Source organism: Bufo gargarizans, chromosome 3, assembly GCF_014858855.1.
Source record: "Bufo gargarizans isolate SCDJY-AF-19 chromosome 3, ASM1485885v1, whole genome shotgun sequence".
In the NCBI taxonomy this organism is placed as follows: Eukaryota; Metazoa; Chordata; class Amphibia; order Anura; family Bufonidae; genus Bufo; species Bufo gargarizans.
In genome coordinates this window covers 27544176-27564024 of record NC_058082.1, presented here as the reverse complement: position 1 = coordinate 27564024, position 19849 = coordinate 27544176, and the positions used below count along the sequence as shown (strand labels likewise).

General features: G+C 49.1%; 1 protein-coding gene across 1 annotated transcript in view; it reads right to left on the bottom strand.

Annotated features, from left to right (window-relative positions):
* MRE11 (MRE11 homolog, double strand break repair nuclease) overlaps positions 1 to 19849 on the bottom strand; it is a 295143-nt gene that overhangs the window by 7529 nt on the left and 267765 nt on the right. Inside the window, exon 19 of the mRNA XM_044284591.1 lies at positions 15767 to 15857. Coding sequence (XP_044140526.1) covers positions 15767 to 15857 — 91 coding nt within the window. The remainder of the gene's footprint in view (positions 1 to 15766; positions 15858 to 19849) is intronic.

The window sequence follows — 19849 nt, the reverse complement described above, 5'->3', positions numbered from 1 at the left end:
GGGGTGTCTTCTTTCCAAAATGGGGTCAGTTGTGGGGTGTTTGTACTGCCCTGGCATTTGAGGGTCTCCGCAATCATTACATGTATGGCCAGCATTAGGAGTTTCTGCTATTCTCCTTATATTGAGCATACAGGTAATGAGATTTTTTTTTCCGTTCAGCCTCTGGGCACAGATTTCTTCATTCGCATCGATCAATTTGGATGAAAAAATCTCTGCCAAAAAAAAAAAAATGGAGGGGAAAGGCGTCTGCCAGGACATAGGAGCTCCGCCCTACATCCATACCCACTTAGCTCGTATGCCCTGGCAAACCAGATTTCTCCATTCACATCAATCGATGTGGATGAATAAATCATTGCCGGGATTTTTATTTTATATATATATATATATATATATATATATATATATATACACAAAGTGTTTGCCAAAGCATAGGAACGCCGCCTCCTCCTCAGCTCGTATGCCTCGGCAAACGTATCTGTCACTGCAGAGGAGAAAATCCCGTCTTGCAGCGCCGCATACACCGACTTGCGTGTAATCTGACAGCAGCGCAATGCTTCTGTCAGAATGCACATCGGTGCTGCAGCTGGTCGATCGGTTGGTCCACCTGGAAGGTAAAAAGACAAAAAAAAAAAAAAAGAAAAAACCAGGCCGCAACGCAATAATTTTATTAACTTTGCAACAGAACATGTAACTTTAACTTTTTGAACTGAACATTAACGTGTTTGCTTACTGGTGTGTTTTTTTTTTTTGTTTTTGTTTTTTTACCTTTATAGAACAAACCTCTCCTTCCCCATGGGTCAATGTGCAAAGCGCAAATCGCCCAAAGATGTGGCGAAGTGCGTTATGCAGCAGCAGTGAGTGAATGGGCCCTAATAGCCCTGTGTGCCTATCCTGGTGAGATGATCCCTATGCTAATAGTGTACCTGTGAGTGGTACTTCCGGAAACACTCTCCAAAGCATAGGGCAGGGTGGTCAGGACAGTCAGGACAGAAATAGCGGGTGTCACGCCTTATTCCACTCCTGCTACAGACACAACATCTTTTTCGGGGTGACGGTTGGGTTGAGGTACCAGGAACGACATTGGGGAAATGTCGCTCATGTAGACGGCTAACTACACTGGTGGATGGGGCCACGGAACCTCCTGGGTACAGGAGGTTCTCGATGATCTCTTCCTGAAATTTGAGGAAGGATCCAGTTCTCCCAGCCTTACTGTAGAGAACAAAACTATTGTACAGAGCCAATTGAATTAAATATACAGACACCTTCTTATACCAGCGTCTGGTTCTGCGGGAAACTAAATACGGAGACAACATCTGGTCATTGAAGTCCACCCCTCCCATGTGGAGGTTATAGTCGTGGACTGAGAGGGGCTTTTCAATGACACGGGTTGCTCGCTCAATTTGTATTGTCGTGTCTGCGTGAATGGAGGAGAGCATGTAAACGTCACGCTTGTCTCTCCATTTCACCGCGAGCAGTTCTTCGTTACACAGTGCGGCCCTCTGCCCCCTTGCAAGACGGGTGGTAACGAGCCGTTGGGGGAAGCCCGCGCGACTAGTTCGCGCGGTACCACAGGCGCCAATCCGTTCTAGAAACAAATGCCTAAAGAGGGCCACACTTGTGTAAAAATTGTCCACATAAAGATGGTACCCCTTGCCGAATAAGGGTGACACCAAGTCCCAAACTGTCTTCCCACTGCTCCCCAGGTAGTCAGGGCAACCGACCGGCTCCAGGGTCTGATCTTTTCCCTCATAGATCCGAAATTTGTGGGTATAGCCTGTGGCCCTTTCACAGAGCTTATACAATTTGACCCCATACCGGGCGCGCTTGCTTGGGATGTATTGTTTGAAGCCAAGGCGCCCGGTAAAATGTATCAGGGACTCGTCTATGCAGATCTTTTGCTCTGGGGTATAAATATCTGCAAATTTCTGGTTGAAATGGTCTATGAGGGGCCGAATTTTGTGGAGCCGGTCAAAAGCAGGGTGGCCCCTGGGACGGGAGGCGGTGTTGTCACTAAAGTGCAGGAAGCGCAGGATGGCCTCAAAACGTGCCCTGGACATAGCAGCAGAGAACATGGGCATGTGATGAATCGGGTTCGTGGACCAATATGACCGCAATTCATGCTTTTTTGTCAGGCCCATGTTGAGGAGGAGGCCCAGAAAAGTTTTAATTTCGGAAACTTGGACTGGTTTCCACCGGAAAGGCTGGGCATAAAAGCTTCCCGGGTTAGCGGTGATAAATTGTGTGGCATATCTGTTTGTTTCGGCCACAACTATGTCTAAAAGCTCCGCAGTCAAGAACAGCTCAAAAAATCCCAGGGCCGAACCGATCTGAGCTGTCTCAACCCGAACTCCAGACTGGGCGGTGAAAGGGAAAACTACAGGTGCGGCTGAAGTTGGGGACTGCCAATCAGGGTTTGCCAGCACCTCTGGGATTCTAGGGGCTCTACGGGCACGTCTTTGCGGTGGCTGCGACGGGGTCACTACTGCACGTGCCACCGTACCAGCTTCAACTGCCCTTCTGGTGCTCGCTACTTCACCAGGTTGTACGGCAGTGCTGGTACTAGGTCCAGGGAGGGCTGGGCTGCTGGTGTATGCCTCACCACGTAATCCGACAGCACCAGCCCCACTCTGCTGCTCTTGAAGCGGATCCTGCGCAACCTGTGGTCTAGCGACACGGGGCCGGGTACGCCTGGTGGTATCAGGGACCTCAGCCTCCTCGTCCGAACTTTGGGTCAGAGAGCCACTGCTTTCTACAGGTTCGTATTCTGACCCGCTGGATTCATCAGATGAGGGTTCCCACTCCTCATCCGACTGGGTCAGAAGCCTGTAGGCCTCTTCAGAAGAATACCCCCTGTTAGACATGTGGGCAACTAAATTTAGGGGTATTCCCTGAGACTACCCAAGAAAAAAAAAGCAAGCCTGTCTTACAAAGGGGAGGCTAGCGAAGTACCGGAGGCCGCTGCGGTTGATAAAAAATATCAAAACTGATTTTTTTATCGCCGCAGTGCGTGTAAAGTGATTGTGCAGTGAACCAAAAAAAAATTTTTTTTTGTCACTGCGGTGGGGCGGGTGTGGGCGAACGCACGTGTGGGCGACCGATCAGGCCTGATCGGGCAAACACTGCGTTTTGGGTGGAGGGCGAACTAAAGTGACACTAATACTATTATAGATCTGACCGTGATCAGTTTTGATCACTTCCAGATACTATAAAAGTACAAATGCTGATTAGCGATACGCTAATCAGCGAATAACGGACTGCGGTGCGGTGGGCTGGGCGCTAACTGATCGCTAACTACCTAACCAAGGGACCTAAACTATACCTAAAACCTAACGGTCAATACCAGTGAAAAAAAAAAGTGACAGTTTACACTGATCACTTTTTTCCTTTCACTAGTGATTGACAAAGGGGTGATCAAAGGGTTAATTGGGGTTCAGGGGGGTGATCTGGGGCTAAAGTGTGCTGTTTGGTGTACTCACTGTGAAGCCTGCTCCTCTGCTGGATCCAACCGACGAAAATAACCAGCAGAGGAGCAGGCAGCCATATAACAGATCATATTTACAAATATGATCTGTTATCTGGCTTCTGATTGGATTTTTTAAAAATCAGCAACCTGCCAGCCAATGATCACGGCTGGCAGGTTGCTGACGAAATAGTCCTGAACGAAATATGCCGGCGCGAACTGCGCATGCGCGGGCGCATATTCGCGTCATCTCGCGTCTCGCGAGATGACGCGTATATGCGTGACTGTGCGCAGCGCTGCCGCCTCCGGACCGCACATCTGCGTTAGGCGGTCCGGAGGTGGTTAAGAGAAAAATAAGAGTATTGCAGGTTTTATGCCTTTTAATGGCTAACAAAAATGAAAGTAATGATATTACATAGCAAGCTTTCGAGACATCACCAGTCCCTTCATCGGGCGTACGGTACCAGACTTTTTCCAATGATATAGGAGCACACAGTACAGCCTCCATGTTACCCCTGGTAAATGATGCACTTACAGATAGTACTGCCTATCTGTTACTCCCTGTAAATATTGGCGGAACAGACAGTGCTGCCTCCTTGTTACTCCTTGTAAATGATGTAGACACAGACAATACTGCCTCCCTCTTACCCCATGTAAATTATGTAGGCATAGGTAGCACTGCCTCCTAATTACTCCCTGTACATGATGTAGGTACAGACAGTACTGCCTCCCTGTCTCGTCCTGTAAATGATGTAGGTACAGATAGTACTGCCTCCCTGTAAATAATGTAGGAACAGATAGCACTGCCTGCTTCTCTCCCTGTAAGTGATTTCGGTACAGATAGAACTGTCTCACGGTCTCTCCCTTTAAATGATGTAGGTACAGATAGAACTGTCTCCCTGTAAATGATGTAGGTACAGATAGTACAGCCTCCCTGTCAATGACGTAGGTACAGATAGCACTGCCTCTCCGTATAAATGATGTAGGTACAGATAGTACTACCTCCCTGTCTCTCCATGTAAATGATGTAGGTCAGGGGTGGGGAAACTCTGGCCTGCGGGCCACATAAAGCCCGCGGGATCATTTCATGTGGCCCCCAGCCAGAGCATATAGTGAAAATGTTAATGACCGCTTCCATTATGGAACTGGTCATTAGCATACAGAAAGCACAGGAAGATGAGAACAGCACTGCACTGGCTCTTCTCACCTTCCCTGGTCTTCTTTCAGGTCCCGCTCTGTGTCCTGACACATACAGTGTCAGGACATGGTACATGTAGAAGCGCACTATGACCTGACGCTGTGCGCTGTCAGCTCGTCACAGTACAGCGCGGCAGGAAAAAGACCAGGAAGGGTAAGTGAATCTTCAAGTGGCAGTGCCGTCCAGAGCTAGAGAGGTAAGCTTATTTATTCATTTTTTTAAAAGTATGATCTGAGGTCTAATTGGATGCTGGGTTGGTCTGATAAGGGCTGATCTGAAGCTAATGAAGGGTGGGGAGGGTCTGATGGGGGACTAATTTAAGGCTGGGGGTCTGATCTGAGGCAGGGGAGGGTCTGGTCTGAGGCTGGGGAGGGTCTGGTCTGGGGAGGGTCTGATGGGGGTCTAATTGAGGCTGTGCGGTCTGATCTGAGGCTGGGGGTATGATGGGGGCTGATCTGAGGCTAGGGAGGGTCTGATGGGGTTCTGATCTGAGTGGGAGATCTGATCTGAGGTTGGGAGGTCAGATGGGAGTCTGATCTGAGGCTGATGTAGGCTGGGGGGTCTGATAGGAGGCTGATCTGAGGCTAATGGTGCGATGGGGTGTGATGTGAAACTGATGTAGGCTTAGGAGTCTGATGGGTGGCTGATGGAGGTGGGGGGCAGATCTGAGGCTGACAAAGGGACAAAGTCAGGGACAGTTGCAAAGGAAGAGGCAGGAACAGTAAAGGCTGGGTGAACCCCTCTCTGGAACCCCCCGGGATGAGCTTGGCTGCCATTAATGCCAAATAAAGAACTAAATACATAACATTCCGAACTTAAAAATAATACTGCTAAGTTTGGTCAAACTGGCACCTGTACTACATGTAATTTATATATATAACTTACCCCTCAATTATATGTTTCAACAAATATAGCAGTCTTCCTGTAAATGATGTAGGTACAGATAGTACTTACTCCCTGTTTCGTCCTGTAAATGATGTAGGCACAGACAATAATGCCTCCCTATTGCACCCTGTAAATGATGTAGACACAGACAGTACTACCTCCCTGTAAATGATCTAGGTACAGATAGTACTGCCTCCCTGTCCCTGCCTGTAAATGATGTAGGCACAGAGAGTACTGTCTTCCTGTTCAGTAAGTGATGGCGCTGTAAACAATACCAACAAGCGGCTGTCAGGAGGGGAGAATGGCCAAGTATTGATAAGGTTAGTTATGTGTTACTTTTGGGTTTACTGATGGCCATGGGATCACTATAACATGGCAAATGACTATAACTGATAATACAAAAATACCACTCCCAGTAGATAAGGCTATAAGTACTACAATTCTCTCTCTTCAGACGTGAATATAAACGGGTGCAGGAACTTCCCAATGTGACTGAACTGCTCGTTTATGAATTTTCTTTATCTTCTTGTTCTGACTTTGTGGAGAAGTAATAAGTGTTTTGTTAATTTCCATTTCTAAACTGTTATAACTAATGAACGCTGACAATGGCGTGCAGCCGAGTAAGATAAGGCTTATTGTTCTCTACTTTTATTGAAAAACTTATTTTAATATAATATTCATTCTTTGTCAGACAAATGTGCAAAGTGAGAAAAAAAAATCATTAAAATTAATGAAAAGGGAAAGAATTATCCACTTAAGAATAGATCTCAGCAGAGGTATGGAAATTAAACACCATAGCTGCGTGTACACTTGTAGGAACTTGTGGGATCAAGAGACCAGGTCTGTCATGTTCTAAAAGAAAGAAACGATTTATCTATATCCATCTACAGTATGTACAATGCATTTGTTAAATCTTCAGGCCCTTTCACTATTTTTCACATTTTGTTATGTTGTTCCTTCTGCTAAAATAAAAACTAATTCCAGTTTTTCTCATCAATATGCACTCAATACCCCATAATGAGAAAGCGAAAACACAATGTTCAAAATCTTTGCTAACTTAGTTGAAGCCCCTTTGGCAGCGATTACAACCACAAGTCTTCTTGGGGATGATGCCACAAGGTTTTCACACCTGGAATTGGGGATTTCCTGCAATTCATCTCTGCAGATCCTCTCTAGCTCTGTCAGGTTGGATGAGGACTATGCGTGAACAGCCATTTTCAGGTCTCTCCAGAGATGTTCAATTGGGTTCAAGTCAGGGCTCTGTCTAGGCCACTCAAGGACATCAACAGTTGTCCCTAAGCTGCTCCTGTGTTGTCTTCGCTGTGTGCTTAGGGTCACTGTTGGAAAGTGAACCTTCAGCCCAGTCTGAGACCCAGAGCACTCTGGATCAGGTTTTTTTATTAAGAATATCTCTCTACTTTCCTCTCTGAGCTTTCCCTTAAATGAAATCTGTCAGCTCCGAAACAATTCCAAACGAGAGTAAGCAATGTGTAGTGTAAGTGACGCTGAATCTGGTTATGTCATTTTTCTCTTCATTCTCGTTTGCATTCTGACGCTGTGCTCTAACAAACCAGCAATAAAATGCATTGAGAAGACTCCTCTTTGAGTCCTCTCCATCTATTTTACTAGTTTGTTAGAGCACAACAGCAAAGTGCCGGTGGGAATGAAGATAAAAATTGCATAACTGGACTCGGCATCACTTACATTATATATCACTTTGGGGGGGTTGGGGGGTTGGACCAGACAGATTCCATGTAACCCTGACCAGTCTCCCTATCTCAGATGCTGAAATCCCCCCCACCAGAATGATGCTGCCACCACCATGCTTCACTGTAGGGATTATATTGGGCAGGTTAGGAGCAGTGCCTGGTTTCCTCCAGACTTGATGCTTGGAATTGAGGCCAAAAATGTCAACCTTGGTTTCATAAGACCAGAGAATCTGGTTTATCACAGTATATAAAAAGGGAAAAAAAGAAGAGAGGAGGTAGCGCCTCGTGTGTAGAACCTTACAGTACTAGGTATAAGAAAAAGCACTGATTATGCTTACCGAATGGGGTTGTGATAGGTCACAACACCTCCGAATCGTTTTTCTGGATGATTACTTGTCCAGTTCACGGGAGAAGAAAAGACTGTCTTTCATTGGACAGGCTTCTGGATGACGATTTTTGGGGCGGGGGTGAGCTCTCATTCCTGATTGGTCTTATTATTCTGGGCGTGCGTTAGATGGTGACGCTTTGTGCTCTCTACTCCTACGTGTCCGGCTGTCATCAGGGATAAACAAAGGGGTATGTGTATTGTCTGGTCCCTGTGTGAGAACTTCTGTCATGCAGCATTTAGTGCACAGGGATGTCCGGTACACTTTGGGTGAATTGTGTATACTCAAATGCCGCATAGCGCATGTCAGGTCGGGACTAGAGGGGCAGGTCTAGGTAGAGGGATCACACTGATGCGATACTTATCCAAAAGACGTGCCGCATTTTTGTGTATGGTGGGTGGTGCTTGGCATCACTTGTTATGGGGGATCTGTGGATGAAACTGTTATGGGGGATCTGTGGGTGACACAGTTATGGGGGATCTGTGGGTGACAGTTATGGGGGATCTGTGGGTGACAGTTATGGGGGATCTGTGGGTGACACTGTTATGGGGGATCTGTGGGTGACACTGTTATGGGGGATCTGTGGGTGACACTGTTATGGGGGATCTGTGGGTGACACTGTTATGGGGGATCTGTGGGTGACACTGTTATGGGTGGGTGTATCAGCTGAGAGGGAGGAGGGGCTGGGGGCCGGCATCTGGTTTTATAATGACAGCGTGGCCCGTGCAGTGACTGTATTCTACTACACGGGCCCCGTTCACTGTATATACCGTAATCTTATCTATAATTGTGGCATTGTTAATAGTAATCAGCGCCTGTATTACTTACAACAAGCACTCGGTAGCAGAGAGGAGGGAGGAGGTAGGCCGGGAGGACGGGCGCTGGCAGCCTGAGTCAGTACGTCACGCGCCTGCGCTGCTCACTTTATGAATGAAGCAGGCGGCGAAGTGTGTCTTATAGGGCGAAAAATACGGTAATGCCAGGATAAAATAATAATCTAAAAAGTCCATTTACATTGACCATAGACCCATACCTTCATTCACACCATAGGTGCAGGGGTAACTGGGTCCCTTGGGTTTTCCTCCGAGCTCTCCATGTTGGGAAACCTCTTGCGGCCTTGGATCTGGAAGAACCCTGCAAAGATCCTAAGGCAGGCTTTAACTGGGCTGAAGAAATACTTCAATGAAGCATGGGACGCCAGGATCACATCATTAGCACCCCTCTTATATACTGGGCGCACTTGCGCTCATCACGTCTGTTCCTGCTGTTTGAAAAGGAGAGCTCCTCCAGGCTCCAGCTCCCCCTTACTTGCCTGTCAGCTCAGGAGGCCGGACACTGAACGCCACGAAACAAAGCCAGGATCGCACCCGCTGAAGCAAGGCGTCCACCGCATAACTGCTGCGCCTTCCGTGAGTACTGCGCCGTCCTTCTCCCTTTACTTGCCGACATCTGGAGAGGTCAGACGCCAAACGCCATGAGGTGAAGCCGGGAGCTGCCGCGCAGTGTTCCGTCTTCAAGGTGTGTGTAGCGGGGAACTCACCCAGCGCACACCTCTGCCCAGCCAGCCTTAACCCCAGGGAGAAACTACTCCACATGCAGCTTTTCAAAAAAAAAAAAAAATGCAGGTTGTCCTCCCAGGACAGGAAACCACTAAATGAGGGAGAGGCTCCTTTTAATTTATACCTGTGGGTTTCCTGTCCTGGGAGGCGGATCCTCTCTCCTGGTGCTGTCATAGGACGTAGGGATAAATGTAGACATGACTGCAGCTACTCTTCATTGGGTCACAATCACAATCCAGAATATGCTTACCAAATCCTGCCCCCCACCCTGCCGCAATAACTCTCCAGGATCCTTGTTGGTTCCCTGTGCAGCTCTATGCAAGCAGATGTGTTGCTCACACTAACAATACATAATATGACATGTGGTCACTGGGTCATTGAGAAGTGCCATGACTGACCAAAAATGGTCACAGGACGTGTCGTCAGAATAGAAAACATGCTACTTCAGATGGAAGTATACATTTTACTTTAAGGTGAAGTGGGAGCTCCAGGTTAAACGCGATCACATGTGAATGTCAGGTTTTGTGTGCAGGTACAGGCTTTACAATTAGAGAGCATACTAACTCTAGCATGGCCTAATAGACGGACACTGATGCCACATCTGGAGGCCTTTTGTTAGGTCCCCCCGCTGAAATGGTAAGCAATCAGCACCCCGTAATTTGGTGCCAAAGGACTCCCTCTGTCAAACGTTTTAGATCAGGGGTGTCAAACTCAAATTCATCGGGGGCCGCATCAGCAGTTTGGTCACCCTCAAAGGGCCGGGGGCCGGCATCTGCTTTTATAATGACAGCGGGGCCCGTGCAGTGACTGTATTCTACTACACGGGCCCCGCTCACTGTATAATCGTATCTCTAATAGTTAATGGTTACCGTATGTATATAATCGCATAAGGAGCGCTGTGTATTACCGGTACTTACAACTACAATCGCTCGCCGAGAGGAGGGAGGAGGCAGGCCGGGAGGACAGGCGCTGGCAGTGTGAGTCATACGTCATGCGCCCACGCCGCCTGCTTCATTCATAAAGTGGGCGGCGCAGGCGCGTGACGTATGACTCACACACTGCCAGCGCCCGTCCTCCCAGCCTGCCTCCTCCCTCCTCTCGGCGAGCGTTTGTAGTTGTAAGTACTCCGCTCATTATGCGATTATGTACATAACTATTTACTATTAGACATACGATTATACAGTGAGCGGGGCCCGTGTAGTAGAATAGTCACTGCACGGGCCCCGCAGTCATTATAAAAGCAGACGCCGGCCCCCAGCCCCTCCTCCCTCACAGCTGAATTTTTGCGCGAATTTTTTGCGCAAATTATTTTGCGATTTTCAATGATACACCCGCCGCGATGCCGCGCGGCGGGTGTATCATTGAAAATCGCAAAAAATTCGCGGAAAAGTTCGCGCAAAAAAATCGCGCGAAAATTTGCACGAAAATTCGCAAATCGCAAAATAAGCTGCATTCGCCGTATAAGACGCACTGCTATTTTCCCCCCACTTTTGGGGGGGAAAAAGTGCGTCTTATACGGCGAAAAATACGGGTATGTTTTTAGGAGAATCTACTGAACCAAAATGATATATAACATTATGTATTGATAAATCGCAGTTAAGGATTATAAGTAGCCCAAAAAAAATATAAAAGACTTTAGTGGGGTGACACTGTTACAATACACTTCAAATGTTTTATATTTATACCTTTTTAGAAAAAACACTGCTGCACTGTCTGCAGGCAGGGCACTACTTGGGCGCTGGAGCTGGACTGGAGAGGAGAAGAATGATTTCAATTCTCCCTCCCTGCCTCTCTCTCTGATGTCACTTCCTGTATGGACCTGACTTCCTTATTAGAGAGGAGGAGGGAGGGACTAGTCTGGGAGGAGCGAGGAGGAGCAAAGACTGGAGACCGGAGACTGAACACAGTGAGTGAGCAGCTGCGCTGCCTGGAATCATTCACTGTGTAGTGACTGTGTAGACTAGAGGAGGGAGGGAGGGAGGGAGGGAGGGGAGGGACTCGGGGAGGCTTGGGAGGAGCGCTGGCTGCGCTCAGCTGACACCCGGCCCCAGCTGCCGCAGTGAGTGACAGCAGCTAAGCTTAGGTCGGACAAACACTGTCTGCTACGCGGGCCACATGACGAGGTCTGGCGGGCCGGATTCGGCCCGCGGGCCTTGTGTTTGACACCCGTGTTTTAGATGATGCAGTTGCTATTAACCGCAGCATCAAAGGAGTTCAATTGGCATTATCAGAGTTAGCAGGGCCATCACAGGTCATTTAGGGGTTAAAGCTCAAAATCTGAGCTTTTAAATGAAACCAGGAACAAAGCTCTAACTGCAATATTAGGCAAGCGGCACTTGTTTGACGTCAGATAGCAGGGTGAACAGTTTAACTCAATGGTTCTGTGTCTGTGTAGGGGAGGGGGAGTTGCAAGTGAGAGTTTCATCTCTCCCCTGTATGACCTTACACTGACTGAAGGGAGCGGGGGTTGGGGGACATGACAAAGGAACTTTTGTTCATGTTATGACCACCTTAAGCATCAGGGATAATAGAAGCACTTAGACTCGCATTCAGGAGAGAGAATATGAACAATTACACATTTAATTACCTCCAGCAACTAATAACGCCATTTGTTCACAGTGATTTAGACAGTCGCCGGCATCTGGGTCACAGTGACGATTTTGTGAGCGCCCGTGCACGTAGACTCAGGCATACACTACATGTATGAACTTTGGACACCACGATTGAGCTTTTATTGCTTCAGCTTAGTTCAGACTTTATTTATATGCGTTTTTACGACAAAAAAATACTTGATGCCAAATTGCACGAAGGCGCCCCATGTGCCGGCATAATGGTTAAAAAAAAATCTGCTGAAAAAGATGGAAGAATGAGGTTATCAGATCATCGGAGATCACTCCCTGGTCTCCATCCAACAGAAGTAATTACAAATGTTCCTGTGAATTGTGGCAAGTCACTTTCAGGGCTGGTGCAAGGATTTTTGCCACCCTTGGCAAAAGCTAATTTTGCCACCCCCTTGACCCCGCCCATTGACCACGCCCCCTTTTTGTTGGCCACCTATTTAATGATTGTTGCATGCAACATTTTACTTGACCAGCTAATTTTAGATATTCTACAGCAGTCCCGATACATAGCCGCCCTGAAATTTCTGCTGCGGAAAAGTGGCAAAATCTGTAGAAGGGGGCCCTTAGACTGAGGCTGCACGGGGCCAAAGATCACTATGTAGCAGGGCAGCATTCTAACATTAGGGAACTGAATGGGGTTTCCTGTTCTTACTTGCTGGGGCAGCTGCGTGCAGTGTGCGGGGCGACTACCTGCAGAGCCCTCACCCACTGCTCTGTCCACAGGTCCTGGTCCTCCTCAGCCCTTGCATCAGCCTCCCATGTGCTATGTACGGTATGGGCTCACCATCCGATCAGGCCAGGTGCCATGTATGCCTGTTTACTACACCCGGGCTAAGGCACAGCAGCACCGCTCCGTTACTTACACACCGGCTGATGTGCACTAGTGTCTATGGAGTGAAGAAGAGGCATACAAATGGTTAACTATCCACCAGGAGGCTGAGCCCAGCCAGGAGACTACATAGAAACTTCCCCTAACTCCGCACATGGCACCGTGCTCACCTTCCCAGGCTGTGCCCGGTGTAGCATCCCTATGGCCGGCAATGACACCCACCCCTGACAGCCTGCACTTACCGGAGTACGGTCCCAACGCCACAGCGGGCAGAAGTCTAGCCAAAGTTAGCAGGCAACTTGTAAACACTTTCCCCATGGCGGCTCCAGGGCTCCACTGCCCAGCGCGACGGATACGTCTCCTCAGTCACAACCGTGACAGGAAAAGTCGCGCCGCTGACTGCGCCACATAGAAGTTTGGAGGCTCCCAATGCCGATAGTCCTGTGGGTGGGGAGCATGACTGGCCCCATGCACACAGTAGTCACTTGAGTGGCGCCGTGCCCGCGCCCCGTTCTTGTAGTAACGTGTGACTTGCCGCAGCTCGTCTCCCAGCGCCGCCTCTCACTCTGTGCTCTGGATCTGGACTCTGGCGGTGACGTCACAGCTCTCTCCCTGGACTCGGGATGGCTGATGCTCCAGCACAGTGTGGGAGCATCAGCCGCCCCGAGTCGAGGGAGAAAGCTGTCTGCTCTGCCTGCTGCCTGCACACACACACACACACACACACTGCTCCCCCACTGCCTGCACATACACACACTGCTCCCCCTGCTGCATGCACACACACACTGCTCCCCCTGCTGCATGCACACACACACTGCCCCCCCTGCTGCCTGCACATACACACACTGCTCCCCCTGCTGCCTGCACACACACTGCTCCCCCTCCACACACACTGCTCCCCCTGCTTCCTGCACACACACACTGCTCCCCCTGCTGCCTGCACACACACTGCTCCCCCTGCTGCCTGCACACACACACACTGCTCTCCCTGCTGCCTGCGCACACACACACTGCTCTCCCTGCTGCCTGCACACACACACACTGCTCTCCCTGCTGCCTACACACACACTGCTCTCCCTGCACACACACTGCTCTCCCTGCACACACACTGCTCCCCCTGCACACACACACGGCTCCCCCCGCTGCCTGCACACACACACTGCTCCCCCTGCCGCTTGCACCCACACACACACTGCTCCCCCTGCTGCCTGCACACACACTGCTCCCCCTGCCACCTGCGCACACACTGCTCTCCATGCTGCCTGCACACACACTGCTCCCCCTGCCACCTGCGCACACACTGCTCTCCATGCTGCCTGCACACACACTGCTCCCCCCGCTGCCTCCACACACACACACACACTGCCCCCCTGCTGCCTGCACACACACACACTGCTCCCCTTGCTGCCTGCACATACACACACTGCTTCCCCTGCTGCCTGCACACACACACACACTGCTCCCCCTGCTGCCTGCACACACACACACTGCTCCCCCTGCTGCCTGCACATACACACACTGCTCCCCCTGCTGCCTGCACATACACACTGCCCCCCCTGCTGCCTGCACACACACACTGCTCCCCCTGCTTCCTGCACACACACACTGCTCCCCCTGCTGCCTGCACACACACTGCTCCCCCTGCTGCCTGCACACACACACACTGCTCTCCCTGCTGCCTGCGCGCACACACACACTGCTCTCTCTGCTGCCTGCACACACACTGCTCTCCCTGCTGCCTGCACACACACTGCTCCCCCTGCACACACACTGCTCCCCCCACTGCCTGCACACACACGGCTCCCCCCGCTGCCTGCACACACACACTGCTCCCCCTGCCGCTTGCACCCACACACACACTGCTCCCCCTGCTGCCTGCACACACACTGCTGCCCCCACACGCACACACACTGCTCCCCCTGCTGCCTGCACACACACTGCTCTCCCTGCCACCTGCGCACACACTGCTCTCCATGCTGCCTGCACACACACTGCTCCCCCCCGCTGCCTCCACACACACACACTGCCCCCTGCTTCCTGCACACACTGCTGCCTGCACACACACACTGCTCCCCCTGCTGCCTGCACACACACACTGCTCCCCCTGCTGCCTGCACACACACACTGCTCCCCCTGCTGCCTGCACACACACACACACTGCTCCCCCTGCTGCCTGCACATACACACACTGCTCCCCCTGCTGCCTGCACATACACACACTGCTCCCCCTGCTGCCTGCACATACACACTGCCCCCCCTGCTGCCTGCACACACACACTGCTCCCCCTGCTGCCTGCACACACACACTGCTCCCCCTGCTTCCTGCACACACACTGCTCCCCCTGCTGCCTGCACACACACACACACACTGCTCTCCCTGCTGCCTGCACACACACACACTGCTCTCCCTGCTGCCTGCACACACACACACTGCTCTCCCTGCTGCCTGCACACACACACACTGCTCTCCCTGCTGCCTGCGCACACACACACTGCTCCCCCTGCTGCATGCACACACACACTGCTCTCCCTGCTGCCTGCACACACACACACACACACTGCTCTCCCTCTATTCTCCTCTTCTGTTTAACCCTAAAATGACATCTGGGGCTGGTCCTGAAGCATGATGGGGGTTGTAGTCACAGGTCCAGTACACAGGACAGGATCTCCAGTCACTTACCCTTCACTCCTTCACGTGATTCAGGGAGGCGTGACGTCACAGGAAGGGACGGGGCCTCCAGAAAGCAGTGAGCTCGTCTATACATGTGTACTGCTGAGGAGAGGAGGATTTACATGCAGGGGCAGGGCCAGCCATAAGCAAAGTAGGCCACCGCGGGTGCCCCCAGCAAGAATGCGCTCTACGCAGTGGCCTACTTTGCTTATGGGTGGCACCGGCCCTGGTCACTTTGAGGAACTTTATGTGATATTCCACTTCTTACTTTATATTTTCTTCCCTGGAGATGACAGCTTTAAGCCCAGTGGTTACAGGAGCTGTCATGGTGTTTGTGTGTTTATTTTCAGAATAGCTGTCCCTGATAAATACATGTTGATATTTTAGATTTTTACTGTGTCAACCGGACACCCGAGTCGTAATTGTTTGCGATAATGGACGGTCTCACCTCATCATCATCGTCGTCCGCAAAGAAGGATGCTCGAGAGGCCAGGCTTTGAGAACTTGGCTTGCTGTAGCTGGATGATAGGCTGGAAGATCTGCAGGAAGAATAAGCGGTGGGGAGTCACTTCAAGACACAGTTATCAAAGCTAATATAGCGTTTCTCATTCAAAGCGTATCTATACATTACATAATGGGGGGAAGGAAACCAAACAAATTTCATTAGAGATTTAAGAATCAATTGGCACTGTACTGATGAATAAGGTAATGACGCACATACTGCTTGTGCCGGCTCGAGGATAGCCTCTAGGGCTGCATAATGGTATTCTCAGCACGCTCCTCTAATGAAGAATACATGACTATCTACTGGGTGCCTGTGGGAAGAGACAGCCCAGGCAACACATCAAACTCAGGCAATTCCCATAAATCCTATGTCATTTTTAGTTTCCATTGGTAGGCCATGCCAACAATAGTGGTGAGCAGAGAGGTGTCTCGCGTGTCTGACACAACCGTTCCCGCAGCTCTTCTGGTATAATGGGCATGCTCTACCCCCTTCTATCATATCTATTTCATATAAGCTCATAATATTGTAGCACGCTTGGAGCGCCAGTGAAGGTACAGTAAATTCACACCTGTCGGATTTAGTCTGGTATGCATTTAATAGAGGATCGGTTGATGGTAACCTGAAGCTGGCACTCTGATTTCTACGGTGTGAAATGCCACCAATAACAAAGATCACCCCCACTTAATGACCATCAGGCTGATCCACAGATTTTCTGGGCGGAATCTGCATGAAATCTGATGACAATCTGCACCCCATAAAAAAAAATAAAAAAAAATATGCAAAAAAAGTTTAACGCCATGTATTTCCACGAAGTCCGCATAGATAACCTTCATAAAATGGGGCTAAGCCTCCTGCGGATCCTCAGCACTTCAAACTGCACATCTTAGTGTAAGACCTCATGCATACGACTGTGCAGATCCGCAAAATATGGATGTGGTCCGTGTGCAAACCTACTGACTTCCTTAGTGTTTTGCGGACATACTCAATCTTTCTGCTGAATGGACATACGGATGCGGAAAGCATACGAATGATCCATGTGCTTTCCGCATCCATATGTTTGTTCTGAAAAAAAATAAAAAATTAGAACAAAATGTGGATCGCGGACCCACTGAAGTAAGAAAAAATGCAGATGCAGATGCAACACGGACAGTATACATAATGCGGAACGCAAAATACATACAGTATACATGGATATCTGCTTCAGATCTTGGAGTTAAATACATGGCAAATTTACAATATACAAATCCAACATATGGGAATATGCCTTTACTGTACATGCAGGTCGCAAGCAATGCGTCATTCAGCCATTAGACCCAATGATTTCCAACCAGCGTTTGATTGATATAGTCTGACACCAATGTTTTTTTCAAGTGGGAATGTGAATAAGGGTGGTGTGGTGTGGGTGGGTGGGCTTCTTTCAGGGCTTTCCCATGGTAATAAGGCGAGTAATCCCTGCATTAGAGGAGCAGTAAACCTTCTTTCTCCTAAACCGCTGTAGTTGAGGAGCGATCACAGCGGCACGGTGTCATACAATTCAGTGTTCAGAGTGAAACAGGCAGCAGGACTGACCCTCTCAGAGGCTGAGAAAAGCAGCTGCAGCTTTTACGTAGTATGAATCTGGTCCTAAAGTGCTGAAAAGGCGGCGAGGTGTACAATATTAGTGCTGACATGCCAAACTCTGCTTGAGATTGTTTAACTGATGACCTATCCTCAGGATAGTCTATACAATATATAGATCGGCACTGCGGGAAATAGAGTGGTGGTGCGCGTGACACAGGGTAGGCGTCCCATGTTAGTACATAATCTTGTTGTGATTTATTGTCACATTCCAGTGACGCGTTTCGGCATACAATCTGCCTTGCTAAGGCTACTTTCATACTTGCGTTCGGAGCGGATCCGTCTGGTGTCTGCACAGACGGATCCGCTCCTATAATGCAGACGATGGGATCCGTTCAGAACGGATCCGTCTGCATTATATTTCAGAAAAAATTTTAAGTGTGAAAGTTAGTCAGACGGATCCGTCCAGACTTCACATTGAAAGTCAATGGGGGACGGATCTGTTTGAAATTGCATCATATTGTGTCAACTTCAAACGAATCCGTCCCCATTTGCCTCCGCACGGCCAGGCGGACACCCGAACGCTGCAAGCAGCGTTCGGGTGTCCGTCTGCTGAGCGGAGGCCAAACGCTGCCAGACTGATGCATTCTGAGCGGATCCGCATCCACTCAGAATGCATTGGGGCTGTACGGATCCGTTCGGGGCTGCTTGTGAGAGCCTTCAAACGGAACTCACAAGCGGAGCCCCGAACGCTAGTGTGAAAGTAGCCTAAAGGCAGATTGTATGCCGAAACGCGTCACTGGAATGTGACAATAAATCACAACAAGATTATATACTAACAGCGAGTGCCGTTCCTTCTTTCCTGAGGATAGGTCATCAGTATCTGACTGGTGTGGGTCCGAAACCCTGGATCCCCATCGAACAGCAGTTTGAGAAGGCACCGGCGCTAGAAGTAGCACCACGGCCTTCCCGCAGTTTTGCCTAGGCCATTTGATGTCACATTCATCAGTCCCATGGCCCAGGAGCAGCTCAGCCCCATTGAAGTAAATGCTATCAAATGGATGGCGCTGGGCTTGGTAAGCATAGAGAAGGCCGTGGCACTTCTGCGAGCGGCAGTTCCTTCTCAAACAGCAGATTGGCGGGGGTCCCGGGTGTCCGATGACCTATCGTGAGGAAACAGTTAAAAAATCTTGGAAACCCCCTTTAAACCATTGCTTTTTAATGCTGCAAGAAAGATGCAATCTTTTGTCAAATGAGCGTTTGTCCTGAGGACAGGTCATTGAAGGGGTATTTCCATCTCAGACATGCATGGCATATGACTAGGATATGCCAGACAGGGATGGGTCCCACAGAGCAGCTGCTAACGCGCGGCCGTTCTCCAATCACTGCTATGGGAGTTCTGAAAATACCAGAGCGACTATTTCCGGCGCTCCGATAGCAGTTAATGGAGAGGTGGCCGTGCATGTGCGGTGCGCTCTCCATTCACCACTATGGGACTTCTGAAAATAGCTGCACACGTTTGGCTATTTTGAGAACTCCCTTAGCAGTCAATGGAGAGTAGACCGCACCAGAGCAATGTGCTCTCCTTCACTTTGGCCACATTCTGGAGATAGGTGTAGGTTCCACCTCCTCTCCTAGCCATATGCCACCAATGTCTCAGATGAGAATACCCCTTTAATATTTAAGTCCCGGACAACCCAGTTAATAAAAGGAAGTCCAAACAATTACTGGTCCTTATGCCAAGAAAACAGCAAGCGCCAGCATATTTTTTTTTTTACGTGTTTTTCTCTAAAGTCGCTCAGTATGCTGAAGTAATGATTTTTTCATGAATGGTAATATGTTAAGTCTAGCGATTACTGAGGACACGCTGTTTAGCATCTATCAGAATGCTTTATATTCTTAAATTCTCAGTACTGTTTATCAGCGGCTCAGGGAGAGAATGGTAATGGGGTAATATTTTCTATAGATAATTATCTCTACAGCTCTGTAGTCTGCGTTTTTGTGTTTGGAACGTACAAATCAAGAATATTTAATCCCCGACAAAGTCAGGAACTGCTCCACGTAAACTATAAATGTTCTAGCGCTTCTATTCAAGCAGACAGCAATTACAGAAAATACAGCTCATTCTGCCCCGGCTGGTATATGGTTTATACACTGTGAATATAGGGCTCATGAATCTCAAACTTTTATCATCATGTCATTATTATTTTTTTACTCAAATATATTTTTATTGAAATAAAGTTTTTCACATACAGATATTGCACAGTTTCAGAATCATTTTTACATCCACAGAAGTAGCAAATTACAGTACATTAACCATATCATGTAAATACACCCCCATCCACCAATCCTGCAGAGAGACGACGACATCAAACCATGTCTGAAAAAGCAGGATAAACCATAATGTAATATACCATGGCAGGCACATTGTGAGATTATCAAATACATTAGAATGTAGAAAAATAGAAA